Genomic DNA, 12,634 nt, shown 5'->3' on the forward strand with positions numbered 1-12,634 from the left:
TATTGAAATGAGTGATACACAAATAACTGACTGTTTCAAAAATGAGAAAATTTAAATGGCTAATTGAAAAAATGAAATACAAAGAAAACTGCATTATGCCATTGCATCATATTTTAATTTTCTAATCAAATAACCAATGATATGTAACTTCCATGAACAGTAAAATTAAATTGAAAAGATTACCTACGAAAGACCACCCAAAAATATTTTTGACATTGGAACATTCCTAGACACTAACCTTTTTACATTTTTCATATGCAAAGAAACCTATTTTAGTTGTATGTCAGAACATGGTTGACAAAAATATCGTTTGGCATAAGTGTCCTGTCCAAAATATCGTTTACCAAATTGATTGTCCCTTCGAGTGTAAATTTAAGTTATTAATACCAAAAGGTAGGACACAATATTTTGGTCAGATGAAATTTAGTTCATGATATTCTGGTACCTTATCCTTATTTTACCTTTTGACATGCCAGGGTGCAGATTTACCATTACTCTGAGCAGAAACTAGCGCGACGCAAAGAAGCAGCAGGGATCTGCTGTCCAGCGCAAAAGGTGATAGCCACTAGAAAGGGGGCTTTTTCACAGCGCTAAATCAGCTATGCGATCTTTTACCTCAACGGGCAAGTTCTAGTGGCTAACCATGGCAAACACCCATACATTTTTATGCAAGGCCTAGGCCCTCATTTACAACATTTTGGCGCAGGGTAGCGCCACAAGGCTTTTTGCTTCGCTGCCCTGCCTCAAAAGAAAAGGGAAAGTATGCACTGTTTCTAAGATATGGTGCATTCCTGTCCTCCTTCACAGCGCTGGTGCACAAATGACTGCCATCCACCAACGCAGGCACACTTGCACAATAGTGCAAGTGTGCCTGTGTTGAATTTGGGTTATGTTTGTGCTGGAAGGGAGACCACAAAAACAGCCAGTGCACCAGCCCTGGGGAGGCGCAGGGTTTTGACGCATTACCAGATGTACACTGTAAATCTGAGAATGTGTCAAAACAATCGGCCTTGAGTGGGAACATCCACCGCAACCCTATGGCATGCCTTTCCCATGCAGTGTGAAACAGCACAGCGATGGGCATTGCGTTGCCTTACACCACAGCTACAAGGCCATGAAAAACCACGCAGGGCCCAGTGCAGCGCTGGAACATTCTGGCAGCGCATTGGGTTTGTAAATAAGCCCCCTAATCGACTACGGTAGCCTAACCAAACTTTGCATCAAAATCTAATGCCTACTCTAAGCAGGCACATTAAAAGGGGAATGCAGTGATTTACCTCCAAAGCTGAAGCACTGTCGCACAGTGCACACCCTATGCGTCTGCCCCTTTTCCAAATTTTTTATAGATAACATTTCGAACCAGAAGGTTATGCTCTCAGTAGAAATTACGGGGCAGATTTATGAAGGCCTTGCGCCGCGGGTGCGTCATTTTTAACATGGGAAAAAGTGACGCACCGGCGGCGCAAGGCCTTCATAAATCTGCCCCTACATGCTTTAGAGCACAAAATCACCTCTGCACCATGATGCAAGGCTTTGAACGAAATAAAAGACCCTGCTTGTGTGCTGGCTCAGGAAATGACACCAGCAACAGGTAATCTATGTAGACATGGCTCTGTACTGTGCTTTCCCCTTTGTGCAACACAGCATTTCTGTGTACTGTGCTGCGCTGCTCGAAACTGTGCAAATCTGGGTCTACCTGTCAAGCTACTATGGTTAATCTTGCATTTATTCCCAATTCCCGTTCAGTCTAGGGAACACATCATGGTTTTTGGTGAACTCTTATTCGCTGTTTACTCAGTAAGCATCACTGTCCTTGAATCAATGGGGAAATGTGTTGACTTTGATACAAGTAATTCCACAGTATTGCTCAGAATTACAAATATTTATGTAGAATTCTAGACATGCTTGTATGTTTGGTGACAACTTCAAGTTTTATGGTATTGGGATGAATCCCCAGAAAATAGTTTTCATAAAACAAGAAATCATAAGGTAAGACCCAGAGAGGAAATCCAAGAAAGAAGGAGGCATTCGTATTCCCAAAAATACATTTGGTGCTATATTGGCGCTAGATGTACGACCAGATGAAGTGAAGGTGGAATGTCATGGGGGGCTCACATTACTGGGTTGAAGTCAGCTTTGGTTAGAATTCTCACTCAAATGAGATATTGGCATTTTGGTAAACAAAATACAAAAAACAATCAAAATCAGTAACAGCTTTCAAGAACTAACAGTAAAGCTTATTGCGTCTCGAAAGATGTGGATCCGATGAGATCTCCTGTTCACTGACCATGACATCAAAAGGAATCCAATTCAAGCTGCCTACTGAGGCATTCGGAATGCGGCATGGTTTTTCAAGAAAAGAGAAGCATTCACATACACACAAACACATGTCAGAGTCAGTAGTTTCACATAATTTAGGGAATGATGTAAATACATTCTCTGAAGTCGGATGCCTGCGCTTTCTTTCCCGTGGAAAGCAGACACGTCATCTCCCATGCTGTGCTGTATTTTTCTAGAAATGCATGCTTCCAGTGTAAGGGAATGCAATCGGCAATGCAGGAGACATGCACATTGTTCCATTGCAAAGGCCCTCTGATGGCCGCCACTTGCCACAAAAAAGTAATTTTGAGTCTAAGACACATAACAAAATGCTGAGCATTGAACCCATAGTTAAGTACTGAATTGCGTGCAAGTCTATGATCCTTTCGGCATAACCTTGTGTGCTCTGTTTGGAGCAGAACTGCTGTTGAATAGGGATGGCATTGGGCACAATAAGTCACAGTCTGCCGTCAAGCTACATATTTTCGTGGATCTTATAGGTTAACAAAACATGAACGTACTGTGGACACTAAAATAAATATGGAATACACACATAATCCAGTGTTTAGCTTCTGTTCCAGCATTGGGGAGAAGAACCAGGAATCAAAACAGTGGCACGAGAGTTCACATTTCTAGGCACTGCTAGCAGTGATAATTTAGGCCATAGAGTTACATGGTAAGGTGCCAGCTCAAATATTTTAAATAACATTGCTGCAGCTAGAGTAGTATAAATATTATTAGACCACCATAACTTTTCACCCGAGGGCCAATAATATCGCAGAATAGGAGGACGGAGTTTGAAGAGATGGATGTGAAATCTAGCGGCTTAATGCATTCGTTTAATATTTTAACCGCTAGTTCTGGCCCCATAGCGGTGAGAAGGGAAGAGCACAACATGGAATAAATAAGGCAGTTCATAGGAAAATGTGGACCCAAGGAAGAACAGTATGAATTGGACGTTTCCAACATGTAAATTAAGATGAGACATTTTGGTCTTTGTGTGCTGAAACGGCTATCTAAAAAATAATATTGCATACGTGAGGTGGACTTCCAGCAAAATAATTTCTTTGAGTACATTCAGTTCTGTAGTGGCCGAGCTACAGGATAGCCCGTGTAAAGCAGCAATCCAAATAAGAAAACTGCACAGCTGCCAGGCCAGATCAAAATGCCCAGAAGTGTTGGCACTGTAAACAAAAGTCATTTCTCGGCCTTAACCCCTCACCCCACTTTGCATTTTCACCAAGCCCCGCCCATTAATGCCCTTTTAATCCTGTACTTTTAAAACTGAAAGCAATTCTGCAAAGCGCAAATTTGTTCTGTCAATAAAACGAGTCTTGTTCTTTCTTCTTTTCCACAAAATCATGCTGAGCTTTTTTTTCTTGGCTGAGAAAGCATTAGCTAGAGTCCAGCTGCCTTCTTTTCGGAAAGAACATTGTTTATTCCCAGTCCGTGCAAAATCCATTGTAAATTATTTAGCAGTTTCTATTTTTCCCTCCAGAAGAAAGCAAATACTTCCATCACAGCACCACCTGGTGGCGGGATGGAGTCTTACAAATGTGGGCCTTCACATTGCTCCAACTGCATTCGTAAAACCCCACTTTTATGCAGGAACCAGAGCTGCAGAAACTCCTCTGGCATGGCGTGGAAGCCGGTGTCGGGCAGCCTATTGTCATAATAATGATGACTGATAGACTTCCCAAGCAAGTCATTAGAGAAAGGCCAGAAGCCATAAATCGTTACTTCCTCACAGAGGCCCAGGGCGGTACTAACAAGGAAGAGCCCTGTGGAGAGGCGCTTCCCGTGGACCCCTTTGCTCTTCCATAACTTGCTAATGCTGCTCAAGAAGTCCGGGTTGGCAAACAACACTGACTGGTTGGCACTGACATCTGCCAGGCTGTAGTAGACCCGCAGGGAGGGCTCGGTGCCGCCCTTCATGGAGAATGCTGGCATGTAGACGTGGCTGTGGTTGTAGACTCTGACGCTGTTCACAAAGGCCTTCCTGGACCACACGAGGTTTTGGAACCTAAAAAAACAACAGAATCGTCAGCACATGTTCACCAAATACAAGTTTTGCACAGTTTAGCTATTGAGGATTTCTTAGTATTAAATCAGCGATTGCAGGGCACTGATTCACATATTCGAGCACACTGTCAAACAAGCATTTTCAATGCAATAGGTCTCGCATTTGCGAGAGTTTAAGCTATTGGTATTGCAAATGAGAGAGCACGAGTTTGAAAAAATGTATAAGTACACCATATTTACAAGCACGTAGTTAGTTTAAACATGTTTTGCACACGAGTATTTTATATCCAGGAGTGAAATATACAGAGTGGTTTATATTCAGTAGTGAAACGTATAGAATGTTAAGTAGAGTAACTATAATTATAACGGTGTGAGATTAATGTAGAAATGTTGGAGTATATGTGAAAACCTCATGTTCTCATGTTAAAAAGAGTCATGTCCAAATTAAATGTAACTTTGAAAATCCAGTATTATGTGTAGGCCTTAGGGCAATTCACAGCAAACCTGAACGTGCTGCTAAACTAATGTGAGATAAAGTTGACATGGTTCTTTCAAAATGTACTATTGAACTTAGGGTTAAAAGTATATGCTTTATAGATGTGTTATTTTAGAAACGTATGCTAGTTAAGAATGTTTGCTGTTTAAATCAAGTTAACGTTTTAAGAGTGCAGGAACCTGCTGCATGTAAATCAAGTAGGCCAGAACAGATAATGTCATGTAGTTTAAATTGCCATGTGCTCGTTAGAGGAGAGGTCGTGAGGTGTCCAGTATGGAGCTCTGAGAGTGTTTTATGACCTAAGATATGGTGAAGTCTGGAATTTGAGGCCCACTGCAGGACGAGCTGTATGCAGGTGCGAGGGTCCTAATCAGCTCGAATGAAAGGGACTTTGTTCAGTGGCGCCTTGCGCAGGCCTGTAGGAGTTTCCAGGAATTTCAGGGGGTATCAGCGCACGGAAGAAGGAGCCTGGGAACCAAGGTCAACTATAACGAGGGTCTTCAAGAGTACCATCATGGAGTTTACCGCGCAAAGATGTACCACGTGAGGGGCGTCCCAAGGGGCGTTTCTATTGGAAATGTGATTTGGTATTAGGGAAAGAGACCCGGGAGGAGAGCAGAGCAGATGATTTTGGGAGCCTAAGGAAGCGGATGGATAGGCAGATAGGCTGATCAGGAGAGACCCATTATCAGAGAAGAGACAAAGAGAAGTGTGTGATCTTCTTAGGAAGTCACCACGGCTGACACCTAGAGGGTAAAGATCTTGCTAAGTAGGGATGTCACTTAGTATAGTGTAGGGACAGACTAACCTTAATTTTCTTTTCTGTAATGACTTTGAAGTTGCAACTTGTATTCATTTTGGCAACGCTCATGTTATTGGAAGTTGTACTTATTATTTTGTTCTTCAGACTCAGACTATTCAAAAAGTTCATGTTCATAGTGATACCGATTTATCTTCTTAATCTCATTTTGAGAAGTTTGTATCTTCAGTTATCTTTGACTTTATATTAAATCTTTAAAACTTAATTTTGGTCAGTGGTCATTTAGAGTGGTGTAAGTTCTTAAATTGATTGCTTTATTGCGAGATTACCTTTTACTCAAGACAGGTACCAACGATTCAGTCGACAGGAAATGGGATTTGGTAAGATAATTAGTAACCAGTAATCCCGCGTTAGCAGTTGGTAGCAGAGTGAGGATGGTTATCTTCTTGAGGAAGGTAATCTAGAGAGGTTAGTTTACCCCAAGGCCCGAGACGCCGAGAGACGAGCAGCGGAAGAATCGTGTGCCGAAAGGTGCAGACGGTGCGAGAAAAGCAGCAGTATCGGAGAGTGAGTATAAAAAGGGTCATGCGTGAATAGATTGCGGTGTTTTGTGTTGTATTTGTATTGTAATGTCTTGCGGAGTTGAATGCCTGTAGTGTGAATGAGAGACGGTTGTGAGCGCGCGCAACCTGGTAAACTGGTAACCTGGTAAACGGGTGTACTGGTGAAATCTTAAGTTCAGGCCAGAGCTTAAGTGGTTTTGGGTGTATCGAACATCCAGGGTAGTTGTCGACCATAGTACGGAGGTCACGAGGTACCATTGACCGCCGTGGATCCAAGATAGGGGGAGTGTAAGAGTGAGTGTATGAGTAACGGACGCTGGTCGAAAGTTACTGCGTGTGAGTAACCTATCGGAGAAGGCGATTGTCTGGAATTAAACGGAAAGACATTTCGCCAAGTTAGGGTGACAACTACAGAAAGACTGTGGGCGTACAGTCAAAGAAAGGTGATCGCTTGGACGGAAGTAATCATTTTTCAGAGTATGAATGGGATGCGTGCATGACCGAGGAGACGAGCTGAGAAAGGAGGGGAACTGCTGCGAAGGGGGACGGGTGACGTCGGCTAGAGCCGCGCTGTGATTGAGCGGTTGGTGTGACGTTAGCTATAAGCATGAGCGCAAAATCCGCTCCGATCGCGGATTTTGCGGATTTTCGGCAAATCCGCGATCCGCGAACTCTCGCGGATTTGCCGAAAATCCGCAATCCGCGATCGGAGCGGATTTTGCGGTCAAAAGTTCAAGCGCGCCTAATTAACGATGGCGCCGGCAAGCTGCCAGCGCCCATCCTGCAATAGTTACTTAATTAGCTTCAACAGGAAGCTCTAACAGATAAGATACAGCAGGGGCTCGAGCGCCTGCTTTATTTTAGCAGTTGGAGCTTCCTGTTGAAGCTAATTAAGTAACTTTTGCAGGATGGCGCTGGCAGCTTGCCGGCGCCATCGTAAATTATTTCAACAGTGGTGTCTTCTTGAATAAATATGAAGGGCAGGGTTCATTCGGGCACAATGGTCCTGGCACAAAAAAATAAACCTCAACAGGAAACACTTGCAAATATCAATAAAGCATGTGCCCTAGTTGAAGCTTAAATTCAGTGACTCATTCATCAGCCCAAAAATTAATCTGCTGCTCTGATCGGTCTCTGACCTTTTATACACACAAGAGGCATGCTCGCATGGACGCCCCGTCCGTTTGGCCCCGCCCACACACTCGAGGTGTGCACCGTCTTCCCGCCATTTACCCACTATGATGGACATTTCACTCAAGGGACCCCTGCGCACTTCGGCGCGATTGCATAGTGACACACACTTGGTCGCTGGAACTAGTTGAAGCGCAAATGCAGTGACTCATTCAGCATACGAGCGCAACCCCCGTGCTGTTCCTGTGACCAGGGGCTTCTGTCTCTTAATCTGCTGCTCTGATCGGTCTCTGACCTTTTAGACACACAAGAGGCATGTGCGCTCGCGTGGAAGCCCCGTCCGTTTGGCCCCGCCCACACGCTCGAGGAAGCCCCGCCCCCAAATCCGCAAATCCGCTGAATCCGCGGATTTTGCGGATCCACGATCCGTGAATCCGCTGAATCCGCGAATCGTGGATCCGCAAAATCCGCCCATGCTTAGTTAGCTAGAGCCGCGCTCTGGTTGGGCGGCTAGAGTGACGTCGGAGGAAAGTCGCGTACGGATAGGCCAGTTAGTGAGAACGGCGCCGAGATTGGTGGAATATCATCAGGAAGTAAACAAACGCGGAGAAAAGAGAAATCATGAAGTGTTTTAAGTGTTTGAAAGGGATTTTTAAACGTAAACGAAGTGAACATTATTACGGGGAAGAGGCTCCCCCAGAGGGTACGCCAGCTCATTATATGGCAACGAATGTTGGGCTGCATACGATATTGTGGATTGGGGCTTGGAATAAGCTTACGGAAGGGAATGAGGAAATGCAGTTCCCGAAGTACGGGACGTTTAAATTAGAGGTGTTACATCGGCTAAAAGCAACCATGTCCTCATTGAAACCCTCACCTAGACCAACACAGTTTGAGGCACTTAATGCATGGATTAAGGCTGCACACGACCGAAATTTGAACAGGCGTCAACAAAGGCTGACGCGATCGGTAAGGGCAGTGCGAGATTCCAAATGGGATGAGGAGGAAAAGCGTTGGAGGGTCCAGACTATTGAGGTGGAGAAAATGTATCCGATGAGGGAGGTGTCAGGAGGAGGAAACCTCATGGAAGAAGACGAGGAAAGCGAGTCGGAGGACAATCTGATAAACAGATTGTTAATGGATAGACCACCTCCGAGAGTGGGGTTGATAGAAGATAGAGGGCTCGCAAGGGAAGATGGGAATGAGATAGAGGGATATACACCACTCCCTATATCGGAATGGACACCTAGCAAAGGCGGAGAAACACCTCCAAACAACACTGTACAGAGTGTAGTGGGAAGGTTTGTGGTGCAGAAAACGCCAACCACAGAAAGGGTTGAGTCTGTGGGATTGCCAGACGCTCTTCAAGTGCCTGTTACCATAGGACCCATAGTTTCGATCTATAATTCTGAGAGAGATAGAGGGGAACAACAAAGGCAATTGGATAGGGAAAGGATTGAGATGGAAAGGAGGAATAATGTGACGAATGCATGGAAACAATTACCAGGTTCGGTAACGTGGAACACCCCATTAGACACAACTGTCGGTCCCAATTCAGAACAGGGAGGTCCGAGAGGACCAATGGATCTAAGGGGACCCGCGGCCAAGATCTTTTTCAGAGTTAAGAGCTGATTTGAGGGAATGGGACGGGTCCATAGTATCTCCGAGTAACAGGACAAGAACGGAACCAGAGTGGGAAAGCAGGGGTAACGGGACAGTATCTCATTGTGGGGCCAGCGAGAGTAGTCAGGGCCGGGAAGGCCAAAGTCAAGAGAATAGAGGGGATGCATGTCCTACAAATCAGAGAGAACAGCCGGAACAAAATACTAGGATTGTAGAATGTGAGGAAATGTCCCGTCTCTGGGGGAACGGAGGAGATGAGGCGGTACGGGCTTTTCAGAATAGGTTTAGGTGCCTTCATCATACACTTGGGGAAGACGTTCAACATTGGAGAAAGGAGAACAGCGATAGGTCCCGCCACGCCTCGAATAATCAGGAATCACAGGGAAGTAGGGAAGAAAGAGGGAGTAATGGAACATCTTACCCTGCATCCCGTGAAACTAGCCCGGAGGGGGAGAGAGGGGCTATGAGGCATGAAGGAGTGTTTCACCACCCACCCCGAGAAGACGGAAAGGCATGGGATCTAGAGAGATGGGAACAGGGGAGGACTCCTTATAATTCACCCATACCTAAACGTAGATCTCGGAGCTGGGATGGGAGAGATGCGGATGGAGGAGCTAAATTGAGTGTCTTGAAAGCTGAAATTAAGGCAAAAAGGCTTGATGTTACCAGTTTAAAATCAGATGTTGATGAGATAATAGATGGAACATTGCCTTTGGAAAGGATAGAATTGTACGAACAGGATGAGTTATTGTTCATGGCAAAGGATATTACTAGGAAAGCTAGAGCGTTTCATGAAAAACTGACTGATTTGGCAGACAAGTATGCCGTGGATTTGTCTAGGACAAGGGCATTGCAGAGCAACCACAGATTACAGTACGCAGACCAAGATCTAGATGAGAAGAGAACTACTGGATTAAAAACACACATAAGAGAGCTGGTAACAGGGATAAGAGTGTGGAGAGAACTGGATAAATGGGAAGAAAGGTGGTCGAAAAAGGGCACAGTTAGGCGAAGTACAAATGTGATGACCCCTGAGGGAAGGGTAATGCAGATGGAGGCATTCCCTTTGCGAGAAATATCAAATGGAAATTATGTACATGTGCCCTGGAGTAGAGGAGACTTAGCCGCATTTACCAACTCATTTCCGAAGTTGCGGGACAATCCAGTCGAATGGTATAAGCAGGTAGAGAGGTTCGTTAAAATCTCGAAAGTACTGTGGATAGATTTGAACACGTTGTTTGACATCGTGGTCCCATCTGATCTGTGGACCCCTTGTAAGACTAGTGTCGAATGGCCAAATGCTGAACCATTGAGGGATGCTCGAACAAATGGACCATCTGAGATTGTCATGCGAAAGTATGAAAGGGTAATAGCATGGCTGAAAGATAAGGTACCACCACAGGATATAGATTGGGTAAAAATAGACCGAACAAGGCAGGAACCCAAGGAGACAGTTCACGAGTTTTATGAAAGATTGTTGAAAACATTCAAGCAATACAGTGGACTAGATGTAATGGATCCCAAAGACATAGGGCAGTTCGTGTCAAAGTTTGTCTTGGGGTTGAGACCTGATATTTGTTTGATGATACAGCAACATTTAATCTGTTGGCAGAACAAACCACTAGATGAGATTTTACGATATGCGAGGTACTGCAGTGACGAGATAGATTCTAAAGCCAAGAATCTAAAGGAGAAATTGATGGTGGTGCAAATGCAGTCCGCTGGGAAGGGTGGCCAGCAGAAGCAGGGGATGGGACGAAAACCAAATGGTCAGAACAAAGATAATGAAGAAGGGCAGAGACCTAGGATAGACTTTGCCACTTTAAAGAAAACGACAAAGTGTCATCTGTGTCATCAGGTGGGGCATTGGCGACGCGAGTGTCCCTTTAACCCTGAAAATGGGGAGCTAGAAGTAGAAGAACAGGTCCAAGAAGACCCAGTGCAAAAGGTGACAGTCCCAAGTAATAAGGTGGCCAAAGGGGGGACTTCGGCTCCACGGGCCCAATTCCCACAGCCACCGAAGATAACAGCTGGAGGAAAGGTCTTTAAACAAATGCCTCTGTTTATTGAGGAAGAAAAATGTTATTACATTGATCCATTGACAGGACAACGGGTGAGCAGTGAAGAGGACTGTACCCTCGGGGCAGTTCTAGAAGTGGATCAGAGAGGGCCATTTGTTGAGGCAGAAGTGGCAGGGTGTCCCACTACGTTCTTAGTGGATACTGGGGCTACTCGTTCGACTCTGAGATCAGCGGTGGTTCCAGACTTGCCGATGTCAGGGGAAACAATTCAGGTGGTAGGAGTCGCAAATAAGAGAATGACTAGTCCGTTGACAGAACCAGTATCTGTGAAAATAGGCAATCATATGAACGAACATCAGTTTGTGGTTTGTGACTCGAGTCCGGTATGTCTGTTAGGAAGGGATTTGTTGTGCAAATTGAACTGCACCATATACTGCACCCCGCAAGGAGTGGAGGTACAGACTACCGACGATGATGCTACCTTTAAGGTGGCCAATTCAAAATTCTGTGTAGAACTATATCCTACTCTGACTGTAGAAGATCTTCCACAAGACTTAAGAGATGCAGTGGCGTCAGAGGTGTGGGATTTCACAGGAGAAGATATAGGATTGATTAAAGGGGTAGAACCGGTAAAAATTCTGGTAAAACCAAATGTTGAGTTTCCAAGAACGCCACAATACAAATTGTCCCAGGAAACGATTGCGGGAATAAAGCCTGTGATCGAGTCAATGATTCAACAGGGAATACTGAAAGAAATCGTGGGCAGTCCTTGTAACTCCCCGATTATGGGTTTGCAGAAACCTAGTGGGAAGTTTAGGATAGTTCAGGATTTACGAAAGATTAACAACATAGTCGTTTCATGTTGTCCCGTGGTACCGAATCCATCAGTGATATTGTTTCAAATACCATTTCAAGCAGAATGGTTCACAGTGATAGATCTTTGTCAGGCTTTCTTTTCAATCCCATTGGATGAAGAGAGCCGGTACCTTTTCGCTTTTAAAATGGAAGATCGCGTTTTAACATGGTGTCGAATCCCACAAGGATTCACAGACAGTCCATCCATCTTTAATCAGTTGTTGAAGAAGAATCTTGAGAATCTAGTACTGCCACAGAATTCGGTTCTGGTACAGTACATAGATGACCTACTTGTTGCGTCAGAAACAGAGGAAGCTTGTAAAGCAGATTCAATTGCCTTACTGAATCATTTAGCTGAAAATGGACATAAGGTATCTCCGAGCAAGTTACAGTATTGTTTGACAGAAGTACAGTATCTAGGGCACAGGTTAGAAAAAGGGAAACGTAAGGTGTCCCCAGAGAGGATAGAGGCGATAATGAAAATGAATGCGCCTACAACACAGAGAGAAGTTAGAATGTTCTTAGGAATGGTGGGTTACTGCCGACAGTGGATAGTTAACTTTTCACTGAAAGCAAAGCCCTTACAGAAACTGACGCACAAGGAGGTGAGTGATCCGGTACCATGGGATGAAGAATGTCTGGTGGCGTTTTTACAGCTGAGAGACGATTTATGTCGTGCTCCGGCTCTGGGAATGCCAGATTATGAAAAGTCGTTTTCACTCTATTGCTGTGAGAGAGAGGGATGTGCTTTGTCAGTCTTGGCACAGACCCACGGTAATGCCCGTAGACCAGTTGCATACTTTTCGGCTACATTAGATCCAGTAGCCGCAGCGTTGCCCGGATG

At 44.7% G+C, this 12,634-nt stretch overlaps 1 protein-coding gene across 1 annotated transcript in view; it reads right to left on the minus strand.

Annotated features, from left to right (window-relative positions):
• Window positions 1–93: 93 nt before the first annotated feature.
• The window catches only part of ST8SIA1 (ST8 alpha-N-acetyl-neuraminide alpha-2,8-sialyltransferase 1), a 602,520-nt gene continuing 589,979 nt past the window's right edge, over window positions 94–12,634 (minus strand). Inside the window, exon 5 of the mRNA XM_078674082.1 lies at window positions 94–4,342. Within this exon, the coding sequence (XP_078530208.1) occupies window positions 3,868–4,342 (475 nt within the window). The 3' untranslated portion in view covers window positions 94–3,867. The remainder of the gene's footprint in view (window positions 4,343–12,634) is intronic.

The sequence above is a fragment of the Lissotriton helveticus genome, chromosome 1_1, assembly GCF_964261635.1.
Source record: "Lissotriton helveticus chromosome 1_1, aLisHel1.1, whole genome shotgun sequence".
Lineage (NCBI taxonomy): Eukaryota > Metazoa > Chordata > Amphibia > Caudata > Salamandridae > Lissotriton > Lissotriton helveticus.